Source organism: Trachurus japonicus, chromosome 4, assembly GCF_045865225.1.
Source record: "Trachurus japonicus isolate A0001 chromosome 4, Traja_1.0".
In the NCBI taxonomy this organism is placed as follows: Eukaryota; Metazoa; Chordata; class Actinopteri; order Carangiformes; family Carangidae; genus Trachurus; species Trachurus japonicus.
In genome coordinates, this window is record NC_140910.1 from 11276186 (window position 1) to 11293352 (window position 17167).

The window sequence follows — 17167 nt, forward strand, 5'->3', positions numbered from 1 at the left end:
CCGTTGACGTTACTGTCGTAAAACAGAAACACACACACACCTCGTGGAAGCGTCGCTTTATGGCAATGTGTCATTTTAAAAAGAGGACATGGCTTCTTCGGTGATTTGTAAAGAAACACAGAGCAGGTACACAGCAGCTGTTATTAAATCAAGCTTATTCAAAAATATAAAATGTTCACGGACTGAACCGTCATGTTTGCTGTTTGTTTTTAACCAAACCAGACGTAACTGTCGCATGCTGTGCTCTGAGTTAACCTCCTGTTAGCTAACTTAGCACATCTGTAAACTAACAAATGGGACAATGTTTGTTTTTGACGCTGTTATTTCAGGGTGAGCTCAGTGCTAAACAGAGACGTGAAGCAGTATGGAAAGAAATACATGTTTGATTGCAATGAAGAGACATGCTGGAATTCAGACCAGGTAAATCTCAGATGGGTCCCATTGCCATACAACACACAGTGTATCTCTGTGTAATTACAGTGTGCAGAGAATTGTGGCTTCAACAAGCCATCTACATGCTATTTGTTCTGCTCAGTACCTGAACCAGGTGCACTCACTAATGGGCTCTTTGCACAGCTCCACTACTTCCTGAACTTAATGCTGCTCCCTTGTTTCATGTCTTACATTATTGGACAAACTGATTAATCCATGTCTGACCATTGTGACTACTCAGACACACCTAGATTAATCAGTTTGTCCAATAATGTAAGACATGAAACAAAGGAGCTGCAGGAAGTAGTGGAGCTGTGCAAAGAGCCCATTGGCTCATATTCTTGATTGAAGAGCTCAATCAGCTGGTTTAGTGCATGGGCAGGACAAATACGCCACAGCCTGTACCTGTTAGTAGTTGGCATGTTATTTTATTTTTGCAGCTAATATCAAATCAAGGTATTTAATCATTTAATACTAACAGGAAATGCCACATTAATCAAGCTGCATCTTCAGATTGACTTATAAAGATATGAGTTGCTCTTCCATTTGTGTTGTGTATGTACTGGCATCAAGCACATCAGCTGCATATACTTACCCAAAGCCTGATTATTCAAGATGGTCTTCCCAGAGGAACCTCCCTGGGTGTTGCTGTCAGTGTTGCAGTGAGGCATTGTGAATCTGTTGCAGGGTGAATGTCAGTGGGTGAATCTGGAGTTCCCTCAGTCCGTCACGGTATCAGAGTTAAAGGTCCAGTTCCAGGGAGGCTTCTCAGCAAAAACATGCAGGCTGGAAGGTAAAGCCCAGAGATTATATTTTCCGGTTGTGTTTTTTTTCCTGTTTTCTATTGCAGGTGTGACGAGATAACCTAAATGATTTTCCACTTGTGTTTTCTGCAGGTTGCCCTAAAGATGGAGACTTTACAGTGATCAGCCATTTTTACCCAGAAGACAACAACTCGCTTCAGATATCCTTCATTCTTATAATCCAGTGTATTTCCAGTGGTTACCTGGGAGATTTTTTTTTTAAATTATAATTATTTCATTTGAGTGTGTGTGTGTGTGTGTGTGTGTGTGTGTCACTATTCATTTAACTCTTATTATGCATCAATTTAATTTTCAAACTATGATATTCTCCATACGTAATCTTTAGTTAGAATAAAGCTACTATATCAGGCAAGTGTCAGAGCTCCATGACATATTTCTCAAACAGAAACATAATACTAAATACAGGTCTGCTGTAACACCATAATAATTCAGTCTGATAGTCTACAGCAGCGTTATTGCGGCAGCTCAGGCTGTACCTGTCACTCTAGGAACTGTGCGCTTCCTGTTGCTGTTCAAGATGGTTCATAATAAGTAACTGACAATATTTTCCTGGACATACTTCTCATTATTACCGTGCTTATCTTGTTCTTAACTCCACACCCACAGCTTTCCCATACAGGAGGCCCCTGCAGTGGACAAAGTAAAAATAATGTTTGAGAATAGTGCCGACTTTTTTGGGAGAATAATTGTTTATTCCTTGGACATCCTGGGGGAAAAAGCCTCATGACCATTTTTTTTTCACCCTCTCATGAGACAGGATATGACCCCTGTGTAACCTTACAGGACGCAGGATGGTGTGGTGGCACTAGGGAAACATGTCATCTGCACTGCCACCTCCTCACTGATGTGAATGTGGCCTTTTTTGGTATGGACACTTTTGAGGATCTATCCAACAGTCTCTCTTTATCACTCAAGAACGCGAGGCATGGCATGAATTCTGAAACAGTGTTTTATTTGCAGATCTTAATGGTTTTGTGGTGATGATAAGAGCACTTGTAATCACTTATAATCTATGTGTATATTGTGCCTTTTGAGTTCAAGTGGCATTTAAGTGGAACAAACGGTATAAAAATACATTTTTATTAAAACTTCTTTCCGGACCTCTTTTGCTGTCCTCTAGCCAAGCAAAAATAATTCTGCTATGTAAAGGGGAATGCACACAAATGGAATAAACCGTTTATAAATTAACAAATGCTGTTTACTCAGTGTAAATGTGTTTGCATATGTGTTGATCTATTACAGTGACTTGTAAAGGTGACAGACGTCTAAGTCATCCGACCACCAGTGAAAACTGGCCGTAGATCTGAGATCAACTGTGTCAGGCTGTTCCTTCCATTTATTTATTTTAACTTGTGTCATGTTGGCGTTGGTGTTGGCTTGTAGAGTTTCAGAATATGGTCCTCCAACACTTTCTGAACTAGAAAACAATCAATGAAAATGTTAGTTCATTACAGCAAAACGTTAACATTATTATATATATATTTTTAAAAAATTGTATGTATCAGGTAGAAGACAATACATACTCTTTTTGTGTCCAAGGGCAACAGCTAAGGCCATTGGGCTGTACCCAGAGTCCGACTCAATGGTCATGTCTGCCCCTTTGGCTAAAACACAATACAGCAGTGGCAAATCAATAAAAGCAGTTAAACAGAATTTGCTAGCTTTTATCATGACTTATAGACAAATATTGTACCTAAAAGTGCCTCTACACATTTGATATGGTTCCCTCGTACAGCATAAAGAAGAGGAGTTCCACCATTCTGTGAAGAAAACACAAGCAGGTTTATTTAAAAAAAAACAAAAAAACATAGTGTAATTATTATAATTTCAGTGTTTACTGTTAACGTGTAACAAAGTCATAACTGTACCCAGTCATAAGTGTTAATGTCAACTCCATGTCTTAGAAGAGACTCAACAATGTCCACATAACCTCCAGAGCTGGCCAGTGTCAGGGCGCTCTCTCGCTCCCTCGCAATTGTTTTGGGGTCTGCTCCCTGAAATGTAAATGTCATACACACAGTGTGAGATGGTGCATTTAGTCTTGATGACATCTACATGTCTTTATGGTCAGCACAGCAGCAATCGCTTACTTCTAACCTTTTCCAAGAGAAAATCCACCATCGCTTTCTCTCCAAACGCTGCAGCCCACATTAGAGGTGTGAAGCCCCGTTCATCCTGTTTGCTGAGCAGTGAACTGTCTGCAAAATAAAACCAGTCACAGCCCAACAAAAAGGATTATTTAACAATAAAAATACGATGTGTGTGTGCTGTCTGTGCTGGTGTTTTACTGCTTGGTGGATGGAAGAGAGATCCATATTCCTCACCTTTACTCAGATGGGCAGCCACTTGTGAAACCTCGCCTTGAGCTGCCAGCTGGTGGATGGATAGAGCTGATGGAAATAAAACCACAATAACTTAATGTGGTCAAGCCAATGAAAATAAAGTGGTTGCTTGTCTAACACAACTTTCTTAACCCCGTTCCATCAGAGCAGCTTTTGCTTGTACTTACAGTCTAATGTGGCTGGGCGCACTGTGATCTCATTCCCACGCTGTTTGTTGGTCAGAGTGGTGGAGTGTTTGAACAAACCCTCTTCATCCACATCCATGTTCTCTGGAGACACCAGCAGCACAGGCAGATGGACCACAGGCATGTCAGTGGAAGCAAGAGATTTTAATTGATCATTTACAAAAAATCAAATGACTGCATATTACACTGACAAAGATACCACATGTTAAGGCAAAATAAAAGGGGAACTAGTAGTCTACCATTGGACCGCTCATCGTAGGAACATGCATTAGCGTTAGTTGCCTGGATGTTTGGGCCATCTGCAACCTCATCATCACCTCTGGCCTCCATGATCACTGCAATAAAACACAAGACAGGAACGACTAAATGCTGTGCTGCTGCTGCTGCTGCTATCGGGAAAAAGTAACAAAAAATGTGTTTACAAAACAAATCACATTGTACACTCACCACATCCAGCCTCACAGTCTAATTTGCGCTAACTTCCTCTGAAGGAAACTGAAAGTAAATTGTTTCAGCTCACGCGATGGATCTCGCTGGTCATCGCAGCGTGTCCACGGTACATTACTTATCGCCCAGTTGATCTATTACTTAATGAATCAATTATTTCTGACAAAACGGATGAATCACCCCGTGTAACGTAGCACAGCGGCTGATACTCTTGGAAGGAAGAACTGTTTTTCTCATAATCGATATTTCTGTCCGGAATATTGTCGTGTGACACATGACAACAAAAACACGGAAGTAGTAGGAATCAGCTGACACAACTCGCTCAAGGCTGCGCCGTGTTGTTGACAGTTTCCTAAAGAAACAGCCTGCCAGCACCATGGAGGACCAGGAGATGCAGCTGAAAGTTAGACGAGGTATAAAAAGCTACATAAATAAGTATTTCACTCACCTCATCGTTGCCTGTCGGCTGAGCTAGAAGCTGTTAGCTCGCCTTTGACGCTAAGCTAACAGCCTATCGTGCCATTTGGTAGTGCGGCATTTATCCGTGTCCACTATTTTTTTTTTTGGACGTTTTCCTCTGTTGTTTTCCAACACCCTCCCTATCTGTCTGTGCTTCTTTGACTCTACAGTGTCTGACAAATTCACGGAGAGCATGTACGTGCTGGCTAACGAGCCGTCCGTGGCTCTCTACAGACTACAGGAGCACGTCCGGAGGTCGCTGCCTGAGCTGGTGCAGCACAAGGTAACTTATTCACACTGACACACTGTGTCGTACGCTGCTCCACTGTGGTACACCACAGCCTCTGGAGGAAAAAAAAGGTGTGGAGAAAGGGGGCTTGGTAGACAATGTCATAGTCATTGAAATGCACAGTAGTAAAGAAATAAGTCCTTAAATTGATATTTAAAAATCTATTTAAAAATACGCCAACATTTTTTTCTCGTGTCTTGCCTCACTCCCGAGTCCATGACCAGCAGATAGACACCATCCTTTCGACTGTGCGTGCAGTACAAGGGAGCTCAAACACTGGAAGTGTATAGAGTGCCGAAGCAAGCAGCCCCATGGGTCCTCAAATCGAAAAAGGTCTCCATACGAATGGGACTCCAAGTTTTATTTCGTGATCCGTTTGAATTGTGCCATGAGAAAAAAATATGTCCTCTGCCTGTTTAAAACATCACGTTTCATGCCGAGAAATCAGCAGTTTGTTGTAAAACTATTGTAAAATAAAATTCCGAAGAGTCCATAACCAGAAAGACTACAAGTCGCGTAGGTGACGTCACACACCAAATCCCCATAGATATATATACATCTATGCCAAATGCCGCCCTTTATCGTGTCAGTTGGTGACGTATTTTTAGTGGGACACCAGATTTGTAGTCCGCAGAGCGTCGTCACACAAAATACATTCTTCTGTTGTTGTTTTACGATAAACTGCTGATTTCTCTTCATGAAACGTGATGTTTTAAACAGGTAGAGGACATATTTTTTTCTCATGGCACAATTCAAACGGATCACAAAATAAATCTTGGAGTCCCATTCATTCGTATGGAGACTTTTTTCGATTTGAGGACCCATGGGGCTGCTTCCGCTTCGGCACTCTATAGGTAGTGTTAGCCTGCCTCCACCTAAAGTCATCAGAGAAACTCTTCAGCAACTCTAAACGGAAACCGGCAGGCCGATCTTCGTCTCAGAGCTGACAAAACTCTCCGGTAAGACATCTGGAGCGGTCAAATGCCGGTAACGGGACCAGATCGGTCAAAACGGAGGGTTCAAGCAAAGACATTTTATTTTGGTTCAAGCTAGCTACATCGAGGGTAGGTTAGCTTCCTATTTCAAAGTAAAAGAACAAATTCTATCCTCATGGTTTTCTGTATGTAAAGGGCAACGGCTGTTTTATTTTGTGAAAGTAACCGGAAGTGCGTTGGTCACAACGGCTAGCTTGAGTAGCGCCGAATTCGTCCGAGCAAAATTGTAAACAGCTGGTATTTAGACAAATTAACGACACACTGCTGATCTAAACGGCTACTTTCTCACCTAAACATGTTTGAAATGTGGATAAAGTAATATATTTACAGTTTAGAGCTAAAATGAAATCAGCTTCTGGCTGCTGATTTCGGCTCAGGTAGGAGGCAGGCTAACACTACCCATACACTTCCAGTGTTTGAGCTAAGCTAATTACAGGCGATACGGCTCTATCTCCCTTGTTACTCCACCCACAACCGAAAGGATGGTGTCTATCTGCTGGTCATGGACTCGGGAGTGAGGCAAGACACGAAAAAAAAATGTTGGCCTATCCCTTTAAAGCCTGTATCTTATTCTGAAGGTCTTCTCCACAGCAGACATTTTGACTCGACTTGGAGGAAAAGCACAGGTGTTACTAATAAACATTAATGATGATTCTGCCTCTCAGGGGTGAATGATGATTGGTTATCTGCAACCAACTAAGTACAGATGCAGCAAAAATGTAAATGCACTCCATGATACTGTCTCATCTTTCTTACTGTGTTACAACTTGGTCTAAGGCAAGTCATACAACTGTACAACCAAACAGACCTAAAGGTACTGGACAAAAGAAAAAAAAAACTGTTATCATCACTGTAACATCATCAAAAAATGTAATTTATTGATCTTTGAAAAGTTCATATTTATGGCTAATGTCTGTTTACTTTACAAGGTCCTCCACTGGCTTGTGCCACCGCCACTCAAATAATTTGTTCCTTACTCTAAAAGTAAGCCACAAGAAGAGACTGCTAGCCTACAATCTCGATCAACAAGATTTGCTACGCAGCAAGATAGTGGAACACCTTGCCAGTCAGGGAGTGCAGTACATTGTGCAGCTTTATTAGTATTAAAACGTGGCTGCACCCACTAAAGTGAAGTAGTATTGGGGGAATGGAAGTCACCCATCATTAAATGTATTGTTTACACCTGTGCTCATGTCAAAATGTCTATACCATATATCCATCTGTGGGCGTTACTCCCGTTTTTGTTCCCTTTTTCAAACCAACCCTCAAAATGTATTTAAATCTAAAGTGATAATCAGATATTCACTTGATCTGCGTAGGTCATCATGTTTTGGTTCACTGTATGCTTTTCTGTAACTTCTCAAACAGACAGATATGCAGAGCTGGGAGCAGCAGAGTCAAGGAGCCATCTATTCTGTGGAGTATGCATGCAGGTGAGAAAATGAACAGACCTACATATTTCCAAAACCACACTGGCCCAGCTCTGTTCAGTTTGTTAACACTTTCACTGATCTGCTGGTCTTTGCAGCGCTGTGAAGAGTATGACCAACAGCAGCATGTATTTCAAAAACATTGATGGTCTTCTCCGTCAAGCCATCAGCATGAAGGAACAGATTAGCAACTCTCAAGGACGCAGGTAGGAGGCAGCAGTGAACATCTTCACTGAGACATGGTGGTGTCCATGGTGTAAGGGTGGGCAATATGGTGGTGTTTCAAGATTATAATCATATTACTTATGTATATAGTGTCATTAAGTATAGTTGTGTTTTTGCATTTGCAGTGTTTTGCATAATAAGTGACATTTTCTGGTCCTTTGCTGGTTTTTGTTGGATCTGATCCCTATCTTTTTCAAAATTTCAAAATAGATTTCTGATTCGGAAAAAAAAAAAAGCAACACAATATGCTAATTGAAATGTATATCGACGTTTGTTGAGCAGAATCTAACTCAGTTCTTCCCTTTCTTTCACATGCACAAAGCTGAGTCAAAGATTAAGCCTAACATTTTTTTTAAATTATGGAAGTTGTATGCAAATGCTGTGCCTGTTGATACCAGATATACAGTATGAAGGATCAATTATGTACCAATCAGCCATAACATTATGACCACTTGCCTAATATTACCTGGTACCTTGTCATTAGCAGCAGATCCTTTAAGTCTTGTGAGGTGGGGCCTCCAGATTTGTTTGTCCATCGAGCACATTGGACAGATGATTGATTGGAGATATGGCTGTCCACAGGGTTTAAAGAAAACCAACAACTTGGAACCTTGATTACTAATTAAGTTAATAACTATAACCAAAATAACCTTATCAATAGCTGAAATTGAAGCATTTGGAAGTTCTACAGTGTAGAGGTTGGCAAAACTCACTCTTGTGCAGCATTCAGCAGACAAGCGAAAATTCAAAGGAGTTTATTTGTACACATAGAAAAGTGGAGTAACAAAATGCAAATCTAACATAAGCTACATACACTATGTACAGGTGTGTGTGTCTACTGTACGTATCTGTGTGCTGTAGTATGACCTCAGACAATACTGTAGAAAAGATGGCAGAAGGTGGTTCCTTTGTCTTAAGACAACTGTAACCAAATGGCTGTCTTTGTGCAGTAAGCTGCAGTTGTCCTGGCTGTGTGGTTCCAGTTTTGTTGAGGAGAGTTTCTTGGTTCTCTTTGCAGAGTTAGTCCGTCACTTCAATTTTTATATGGCCCAGTAACTGAGTTGGATGCGCATAACTGTATCCCCAGTTCAATGGTTGTCCTTCCTTAGACTAAGTTTGGTTTGAACTAACCAGTGCCAATCAGGAGCACGGGAACAAGACCTGCAGTTTTTGAGAACCTCTGACCCAGTCTAGCCATCGCAATTTGGCGAAGTCTTTCACATCCTTACTCCTGCCTGATTTTGCTGCTTTCAACACGTCAACTTTGTGGACTGCTAACCTTGTAAATGTTCACTTGCTGCCTAATATATCCCACACACTGACAGGTGCCATTGTAACAAGATAATCATTGTTATTTCCTCCACCTGTCAGTGGTCATAATGTTATGGCTTTACATGACAGCAGTAATAATATATATCTCTGCAAAACACATCAGCCATCTCTCACCACGCCAAACCAGCTCATCTTTTGAGGTGGTTACATGTACAATTATTCTTCCAAACTAAAAGTAAATTACGTAATTACTGTCAATATTTGAAAAAATAACAGATGAATATAGACTAACCTTTCTGGCCATATTTCCCACCCTAACATCCACTTGTGGGTCCTTCGGTGTCTGGACTTTTATCCTATTTATGTTCATTCTTTGCTCCACTACACATCTTTGTTCATGTATAACATTTGTTTCTGTTTGTTTTATTTTATCCATCATTTTGTCAATTATCAGCTAATATGATTTGGTTTTTTACCAGTTAATTTACCCCAGCACTTGCAAAATATTCATCAGCCCAGATCTTAACTTGTTTTAGTTTGTATTGTTGTATTTGTTTTTGGTGTTTCTTTATTTCCCACTGACACCTACATGCAGCTTACATGATGTGACCCCTTCTCCTAGTCCCCTTGTCTCTGCTCCACATGCCCCACCCACTTCCTCATGACCACTGAACAGAGGTGTCCAGGTTAGTAAATCCTTCAGACATGACAAAACCACACCCTCCATTAAGACATGAGACTTTTGTCATCCAGTTAGTGATAAGTGAGACGTGGAGTAAATTTACCTTTCAAGATTTTATAAACATTATTTTAATGTCTCATTTAAGTGTTCAGAATCATTCTACTTGTATACTGAATTATATTTTGATATGAAATCATTCCAAAAAACACAAAACAAAGTACTCTGCACATTGTGCACAAATATTTGGCAAAAAAAAACCTGCCATATACAGTGAAATAAAGTATTTACATTATTACGATGAAAGCTATCAGTTTGCCAGATTGATACTTGGGCAACATTGGTGTGTATGATATTTAAATCAAGTTCACTGATGCAAAACACTACAAATTATACAAAATATGCTGTATATGTTTGTCATTGAATTAAAACTGCTTTATAATCCCAACAGGAGAAATCAGTTGATAAATGTGTAAATTTAGGTATCTTAAAAATCTCAATCCCATGTTGTTTAATCAGTCAGGATAAACATGCTGCGTGTAAAATAATACAAACTGATAGTTTTACACCTCTTTGAGAAGACACTTGTGTTAGCAGTCCTCTTTTGACATGCATCAAAGTCTTAAACCATAATCTCAGTTTCCTATATGTCACACAAGAGTGGAGTCTTTTGCAGAGATTCCTGACTTGCGTGCAAGGACACTCCTCATCTCATTGTTGACCCCGTTCCAGGGTTTAGCCTGGGCCTGGAGTAGACCAGATTCAGTAGACAGGGTCCTGTGCATTCGGGGACAGCTGCCACCACTGCTGTAGCCATCTTTATCACTAGCATGGTCTTGTGAGCCTCCAGCAGGGGAGTACTGTGGTTGCTGGTATGGTTCCCGTTGCCTTGGGTTGCTGCATTGAGGGTAGGAGGGGATCTGATGTTGGAGGTGAGACTGGGTACGATGCATCCGCGGTTTGTCCACGCCTACTTTGAGCTCGCAAGGCCGCGATACAGGCGTGCTGCCGCTTCCATGGTCGTTCTGGTAGAGGGTGTCGAGGTGGTCGCCGTGATAGTGCTTAGAGCTGTGGGAGGTTTTGACCAGAGAGTGGATTACAACGACCAGCAGGATCAGAATCCCTGAAGAGAGGACGCAAGCACTGGCAATACCCGTCTCCATCTCAAATATTAGCAGCATAAAGATGGACATTGCTGCCAGGGAAGAGACAGAGGAGGGAGAAAAACAGAGAGTTTACTCACACAGAAGAAATGCTTAATATGTTCCTCTGTTTCAAGTAAACAATGTTAATCTGCAATGGGCCAAATACCTGAGCTCAAAGCTGATTTTGGAAGTTGTGCTTTTCTACTTAAAATCCCTACTTCCTGCTCACACCTTACAAGACAACGTTTTCTAAATTTGGAATTACAAAAATGTCTCTCTATGTGTTGAAATGTCATACACAGGTCCAATTGTTCTCATCTGAGTTGTCCTATGTTTGCCTGCAGGAAAAGAACCACAGACTCCGGCATGCTAAAGGAAGGGGGAGAGAAGCACAGCTCCGGGATGTGACGTGATTTCCTTAGCTGGTGGTGTTGCTTTCTACAGTCCCTTGCTCTGCTACTTCTTGATTGCAGCTAAAGTGGGGTCATAAGGACGACACCCCCTCATCACAATGGAGTGACTGCCTCCAGTGACCCCCACAGTACAAGCCGCTCAGTGGAACAGAGCAACACAGCGCTGCCAGGTTCAGCATTAAAAACACTTAAGTCATGGACGCTGCTCAAAGAATGCATTGTTCTCTTGGACTCACTGGATGGACCAGAGAGAAAGCAGCAGGGCTGTTTTTGCCTCTGCTGTTGAAATTCCACTGCAGTGCCCATGGTTTGGCCCTTAGTTTTCAGTGTTTTGTTAGTTTGTTGTTTATGTACCTAGCATGCAAACTGTATAAAAGCTTAGTACACACACACACACACACATTGAAAACACAAGAGATGTGCTAGAAGGCAGTAACAGGTGCCCAGCTCTAACCAGCACCGCATTACTGAAATATACCTTCATGCCAGAATGGGCAAAATATTCAATGGAGAATTCAGACTTTTAACAAAATAAGAGAATCACATTTTCACTCATTTGTTCGTACCTGCCAAGTAAACAGAGACCCCCAGGCAGAACAGTCCAATAGCCACATGTCTTACAGCTCTGCTGTCCAGAAGGAACCAGTCTGCTCTGTTGAAAGAAATGAAGAAATGACACGTTTGCTGTCATGGTCCAGGATGTTTACATTTTAACATCACTAAGCTTTTAAATAAATACTTGATTTTATGTAACTTTTATGAGTTTTAATTTCTTAGATTTCTGTTTAGTCAGCTGTCTTTTGTTTTTTTGTTTTTTGCACCTTCCTTGCTTTCTTTTTCTTTGCTTTTTAATCCCCCCCCATATCAGAGCTTTGAGTCCTAATAAAAAAAGAAAAGAAAAAAAGATGATTATTTGGGTCAGTTTAAATGCTAGATATTCTATGCCCAACTCATTATTATTCACATTTTCTTGGAATGTCCCCCCTGTCAGTGGGGAGGTCCGGGGGCATGCTGTTGGATTTGTAAACCGACGTGGGAAAGGACCAGCTAGAGGCCGTACACTGGGTGCATAATGAGAGGGAAGCCATTGTTTCGATTGGATTCGTAGGGGTTGAGAGGTGGGGGTGGACCAACAACATTGCAGTGAGGGCCTCTGCACTCTGACACATTAGGGCTTTTATGCTTCTGAAACCATGTTTTCTTATAATGAAACTTAATCGTTAAATTTAACATCCAGGATAAGGTTGTGGTTTACAGAGAATAATTAAAGAAGAAGAAACACATCCTGAGCAGATTAAATGTCAATTTCCACTTAAAGCCACAGTGTCAGTCACTGACTGTGTGACCAGCCTGTAACCCCTGTAGAATGAAGTGTTGTTTTTTTCTGCCTTATGGTGAAAGTTACATATTTATGAATTAAATCACATTATGAAAGACGTGTTTGAGTAAGCCTCAGAATTCAGAATCAAGTTAAGTTTTTAAAAAGGCCCTATAGCTGCATTTATTACAGCTCTTTTGTACTGTATTTCATCATATTGTAAACATTTTTATATTCAATGCACCTAAATGGTAGTTTGAATAACATTTGGCTATAGTTCCTAGTCTATTGTAAAAGTAGTAGTAGTCACTACAGATAGTAACAATTGGAGAATAAAATGTTTTAAATTGTTCTGTAACAGTAGCTACAGAGTTTAAAGACAGCAAATTGACATTCTCTCTCCAAATTTTGCTAAAATTAGCCACCATAGGCTACTGGTCAGCCAAGACCCCACAGTGAACTGAAATAAGCAAGGGTGTTTTTTGTTTCTTATAATTTTATCTTTGAAGTCTTCTTGTTTGTTAGGTTTTTAGTAAAAAAAAAGTAAAAAAAAAAAGTTTTTTAAGTCTTCTTGTTTGAAGACTTAAAAAACTTTTTACTAATTAAATCAGCCTTTCAGCTTGAGAGAAAATAATGTTATTTCTCATTTTAAAACCTCTATTCTAGTTTAAAAGGTAGCTTGCCTGCATGTGTGTCCCTGTGTATTAATATTGTACAAATTAAGTGTAGTTCGGTCACAAATGACCGGAACTATATGTTTTCTTACTGTTTACATCCACAGCAGAATGATACGAGGGAGTGAGGCGGCTGCAATGGCCGCCGGGACAACAACAGGTGGCCGCAGAGCAAGGTAACACGCCGTCTATAGGCTACATAACCTACCTGTCAGTGTCCTGCTCTCCTCTGCACACCTCGGTAGAGAAGTAGCTGTGGAGGAGACACACCACCACAGAGCTCAGGTTGAGGGTGAGGGACAGGGCGGACAGCACCGTGGACACCGGCAGCAGGACGGCCCACACAGGAGCGGGTATGACCGTGGAGGTGGAGGGGGGAGACTCCTTCACGGTCGCCTGTTGAGACTGCAGCTGGAAAATCAAAATGACTGATAAAACAGACATGATGGCCGATAAAATCCCCAGTAAGGACAGCACTATCAGAGACCGCTGGCTGTACTTGTGCGTCATCTTTAGCCCTAAAAATCTCAGACGGTAGGTAGGTAGGGGTTCTTTCTCCAGAGGATGAAAACTTTTCCTCTCCCGGCCGGTGTTGTCGGACTCTTTTATTTTAAAAGCAGCTCTCCGTCGTCGTTCCTAAACTCCCCAAAAGTGCACTGGCATTGCAGTGTGTATTCGGCGTTTTCCTCTGTCCTTCCAGGATGAATAGTTTCCTCCCCGACATGGATTTTTGCAGCAGTTTGCCTGTTATGGTGGAGCGCCCCGCTGCCCCGTCCGAGCATGTGATGTGCTTTAAATCCCCAGATTAAAAAGTTCGCAACAACAATGGAGTTTTTCTCTTGGATCCTCAGTAACAATGCGTTGACGTGCTCCTGCGGGAGGAAGAGCTCACTGACCAAACACACAACACCGTGGCAGGACAAAGGACCCCAAAACATTCTCATCTCATTCTCATCTCTATTAAAACGTGCGTTTAATTGCATTGCATTTTTTAGGATCTACCCAAATATATATATATAGGCTATATCATCCTGATTTCTCCAATATATAGGCCTTGTGTGCGTGTATTTTTTTTTCCTGCGTGATATCTGTTACAGTCTTATTTTAGATTAGCCTACTTCTGCTGTAATGCAGAATAGTATCCTAATAAAGTGATTAAAGGATTACAATAGCTCTTTCCATCAGCATGTGATATGAACACTGAGTGAAAGCAAATAACCTGTGATACACTACATAAAATAAAATAAAATATTAAATAGGCTATAAAAAATAGAATATAATAAGATAAAACATATTGGAGAAAAAGATCTAAAATTGTTACACTGCAGAATTCATAGGATGGTGGGTAACTTTCTGCAGACTTCAGAGGAATTTGCAGCAGCAGCAATGACCATTTTAGTTAACCCCTGTTTGTTATTAAACACCCCTTTTTATTGTTGCTCCGACTCCTCACAATCTCTGAATTGAATTAACTTGACCCCAGCTGCCGTGGCAAAACATGCACAGTTTAGGAATGCACTTTGTTTAAATCCACTTATTTTACAATCACCTAAACTGTACTTCAACACCTATACGTTTATTTTCATGTGCGTATTGCAAATGTGTAATGAAATAAGTTGTTTGTCCACTACTGATTTAATACAATTTGTTATTACTATTCACACCGTATAGAGTTCATATAAACTACCAGTGCTGGACCGTAAGCACCTTGACTTACTTACGGCCTGTGCTACAGAGGTCTTATTGTTCTGTTAGAGGTAGAGGTAGGGGGGTAGGGGGGTTGGGGGGGGGGGGTAAAGGTGTAACATGTTCTGTTGAGATGTAGATAAGAAGGCAGCTATAAAAGTACACAATGTGAACAATTGCTCTCACACATGTACACTGACCATGGAGGTTATTTCTGAATTCGACAGCCTCACCACATGCTCTAAAAGGGTCGTGGCTGATCTTGTCGAAAGCAGAAGTGAGAAGTTTCAGGAAAATGAAAAAAAAAAAATGGACTTGATACGGAAAGTTCTCAAAGGCGCTGTTATCTCTATATTTTCTACTTCATGGCTTTTGCCTTGTGTAATTAAATAATTATGTTAAACAATCACGGTTCAGCCTTCAGTCTCCTGATTGACAGACCGCTCACAGTGGTGTTGCGAATACTTTTATAAGAATATAGGCTACTTGCATAATCACCACACAAAGCAAGAATTTCCCCTCAGCTACAGGTGATTAGCTGCCTGTATTTACAGCTGGGGGTTTGCACTATTCTCTGTTGGTGTGATGTTGCCCATACAGATGAATCCTGGCGGTAAAGGCTGTGCCAGTCAGTGGGGATGTTACTAACTATTGCATCAGATGCTCAGTTTAAGTCACCTCCTGGGATGTTAAACTGTGTGTGTGTGTGTGTGTGTCTGTGTCTGTAGTTGTGCATGCGTAAGTAGCGCTATATGTGTATTGATATGTTTATCAGTGTGGGTGTGTGAGTGTGAAAGAGAAATAGAGTTGTTGTCTACAGTTCCACAGATGATCTGTGCTAATAAATTGTCACTATATTATTTTTAGGAGTAGCACACATTGTGTCACATCCCAAAAATAGTCAATAATGCAGCTCATTCAAGTTATTACCTCTAAATATATCTTTTAAGCTGACAGCATGTCTGCTTTCCATCAGTGTCTTAGCTTTGATTTTAATGAATTTATTGACCTTTTTATTTCTTTTACACCTCTCACCGCATTCATCACTTTATTGAAGTCCATGGGCGGACTCTAGTACAGTGCAGTCATGGTTCAACAGCCTCGCCACATGACAAGACAACACAACACAACACAATACATTCAATTCAATTCAGTTTTATTTGTCACTTTCATGAGAAACCATTGGCTTTACATCCTTTAAGCCAATGTTAAATGTTTTTTGTGAATGTCAGAGTTGCTAATCAGATTATGTCATTTTAATATTATTATTTTTATAATATAACTCATGTAACTTATTGCTGTTGTTGTGATAAAATTACACTTAAAGTTTCACTTCATTCTTGGGCTTAAAGTAGATGAACTTTGTGTATTTTATTCAAAACAGCAGCAGAATTCAGCCATGACGTGAAGACACAACTGTGGCCCAGTCTTGTAGTGATAACACTGAGGCACTGAATTTATAGATATATATGACACATTATTAATCTAGAGGGATTGGGTGGATTGCCAAAGGACCAAGCAGAGTGAAGTGCTGCCAGTACAGAGCTGAGACTTTTGTCTTATGGGTACAGGAAGGGCTCTTCAACCAGCAGGCATTCAAACTGCACAGTCATATCAAAAACATTTTTATTTATTCTTTATCTATTTATGAACAGCTATTTTGCACTTAATTAAATTATAGTATAACATAATTAAGAGTTTATCTTTAGTCCACGGTGTGTGCACAAAACCTAAAGTAACTCAGAGGTTCCCTCTCAGAAACCTTTATTTTTCATCGTTAAATCATGTGCAGGTATATTATAATGTGGAACTTTTTGGATAGACTGACATAACTGAAAAATGCTGTTAAATCATATATGACCCTGCTGACTAAAAGTAAATGATTATCACAGAAAGTTGTGTCTGTAGGCCATTGGCTTCCAACATAGTCTGGACTTCCTCAGAGGATGTGACGTTAATCTGAGTGGTCATAGGATTATTATAAAATTAGGCAAGACAAAAAAAAGAGAGAGAGAGACTCAAATATGCATTTGTTTTGTTGAACTGCATTTAACATGTGTTTAATTTTTGCTTCCCTTAAACATGAACCGTTTCACCTCTTCAAGCCTATCAAGGGAAACCACTCACAGCTCATGAACTCTGTGACAAGAGCTCACTTGTTTACAATATATGGTCATAAAAAATGCTGTACTTCATTGGCGTCTCTGCTTTACATACAGTAAACAGGAATCATTACAAAACCAACAGTGATGAAGTCAAGATGTGGAGCAGGTGCGCGTCCTCTGGTCTTAAAAGGTGCTCAGCTACATGGAGATAATTAGAGTCCCAAGGAGGGAATAGTGGCACACCTTA

At 40.6% G+C, this 17167-nt stretch overlaps 4 protein-coding genes across 7 annotated transcripts; 2 read left to right on the top strand and 2 right to left on the bottom strand.

Annotated features, from left to right (window-relative positions):
• The first annotated feature begins 26 nt into the window (after window positions 1-26).
• On the top strand, window positions 27-2344 carry nr2c2ap (nuclear receptor 2C2-associated protein). Its single transcript, XM_085773897.1, has 5 exons — window positions 27-126; window positions 330-420; window positions 1120-1225; window positions 1329-1396; window positions 1861-2344. Exons 1-5 carry the CDS (start codon window positions 89-91, stop codon window positions 1981-1983), a joined length of 426 nt encoding a protein of 141 aa, XP_085630023.1. The 5' UTR covers window positions 27-88; the 3' UTR covers window positions 1984-2344.
• rfxank (regulatory factor X-associated ankyrin-containing protein) lies at window positions 2323-4811 on the bottom strand. Of its 2 annotated transcripts, none has more exons than XM_085773896.1 (9): window positions 4679-4811; window positions 4023-4118; window positions 3766-3867; window positions 3581-3646; window positions 3354-3454; window positions 3125-3250; window positions 2950-3016; window positions 2780-2860; window positions 2323-2673 (listed from the first exon to the last, which is right to left on the bottom strand). In XM_085773896.1, the coding sequence occupies exons 2-9, from the start codon at window positions 4111-4113 to the stop codon at window positions 2612-2614; spliced, it is 696 nt and encodes a 231-aa protein (XP_085630022.1). In that variant the 5' UTR covers window positions 4114-4118; window positions 4679-4811; the 3' UTR covers window positions 2323-2611. The 2 variants fall into 2 exon arrangements, with proteins under 2 accessions (XP_085630022.1, XP_085630021.1); XM_085773895.1 differs by lacking the exon at window positions 4679-4811 and adding an exon at window positions 4231-4452.
• borcs8 (BLOC-1 related complex subunit 8) lies at window positions 4420-11885 on the top strand. 3 transcript variants are annotated; one of them, XM_085773898.1, is made up of 6 exons: window positions 4420-4643; window positions 4860-4972; window positions 7342-7406; window positions 7502-7609; window positions 9496-9586; window positions 11069-11885. In XM_085773898.1, the coding sequence occupies exons 1-5, from the start codon at window positions 4607-4609 to the stop codon at window positions 9563-9565; spliced, it is 393 nt and encodes a 130-aa protein (XP_085630024.1). In that variant the 5' UTR covers window positions 4420-4606; the 3' UTR covers window positions 9566-9586; window positions 11069-11885. The 3 variants fall into 3 exon arrangements, with proteins under 3 accessions (XP_085630024.1, XP_085630025.1, XP_085630026.1); XM_085773900.1 differs by having other exon boundaries at window positions 4439-4643; window positions 9523-9586; XM_085773899.1 differs by lacking the exon at window positions 9496-9586.
• tmem221 (transmembrane protein 221) lies at window positions 10071-13987 on the bottom strand. The gene is made up of 3 exons (XM_085773894.1): window positions 13338-13987; window positions 11704-11789; window positions 10071-10774 (listed from the first exon to the last, which is right to left on the bottom strand). Exons 1-3 carry the CDS (start codon window positions 13637-13639, stop codon window positions 10230-10232), a joined length of 933 nt encoding a protein of 310 aa, XP_085630020.1. The 5' UTR covers window positions 13640-13987; the 3' UTR covers window positions 10071-10229.
• Window positions 13988-17167: the final 3180 nt, after the last annotated feature.

Coding starts and splice junctions, on each gene's coding strand:
- nr2c2ap (XM_085773897.1), top strand. CDS start 89: ATGGCTTCTTCGGTGATTTGTAAAGAAACACAGAGCAG. Junction 127..329: donor TGTAAAGAAACACAGAGCAG/GTACACAGCAGC, acceptor CTGTTATTTCAG/GGTGAGCTCAGTGCTAAACA. Junction 1,226..1,328: donor AAAAACATGCAGGCTGGAAG/GTAAAGCCCAGA, acceptor TGTTTTCTGCAG/GTTGCCCTAAAGATGGAGAC.
- rfxank (XM_085773896.1), bottom strand. CDS start 4,113: ATGGAGGCCAGAGGTGATGATGAGGTTGCAGATGGCCCAAACATCCAG. Junction 3,868..4,022: donor CTACGATGAGCGGTCCAATG/GTAGACTACTAG, acceptor TGGTGTCTCCAG/AGAACATGGATGTGGATGAA. Junction 3,017..3,124: donor ACATTAACACTTATGACTGG/GTACAGTTATGA, acceptor TTTTCTTCACAG/AATGGTGGAACTCCTCTTCT.
- borcs8 (XM_085773898.1), top strand. CDS start 4,607: ATGGAGGACCAGGAGATGCAGCTGAAAGTTAGACGAG. Junction 4,644..4,859: donor GCAGCTGAAAGTTAGACGAG/GTATAAAAAGCT, acceptor TTGACTCTACAG/TGTCTGACAAATTCACGGAG. Junction 4,973..7,341: donor CTGAGCTGGTGCAGCACAAG/GTAACTTATTCA, acceptor CTTCTCAAACAG/ACAGATATGCAGAGCTGGGA.
- tmem221 (XM_085773894.1), bottom strand. CDS start 13,639: ATGACGCACAAGTACAGCCAGCGGTCTCTGATAGTGCTGTCCTTACTG. Junction 11,790..13,337: donor GGAGAGCAGGACACTGACAG/GTAGGTTATGTA, acceptor TTCTTTCAACAG/AGCAGACTGGTTCCTTCTGG. Junction 10,775..11,703: donor GGTCTCTGTTTACTTGGCAG/GTACGAACAAAT, acceptor CTTCCCTGGCAG/CAATGTCCATCTTTATGCTG.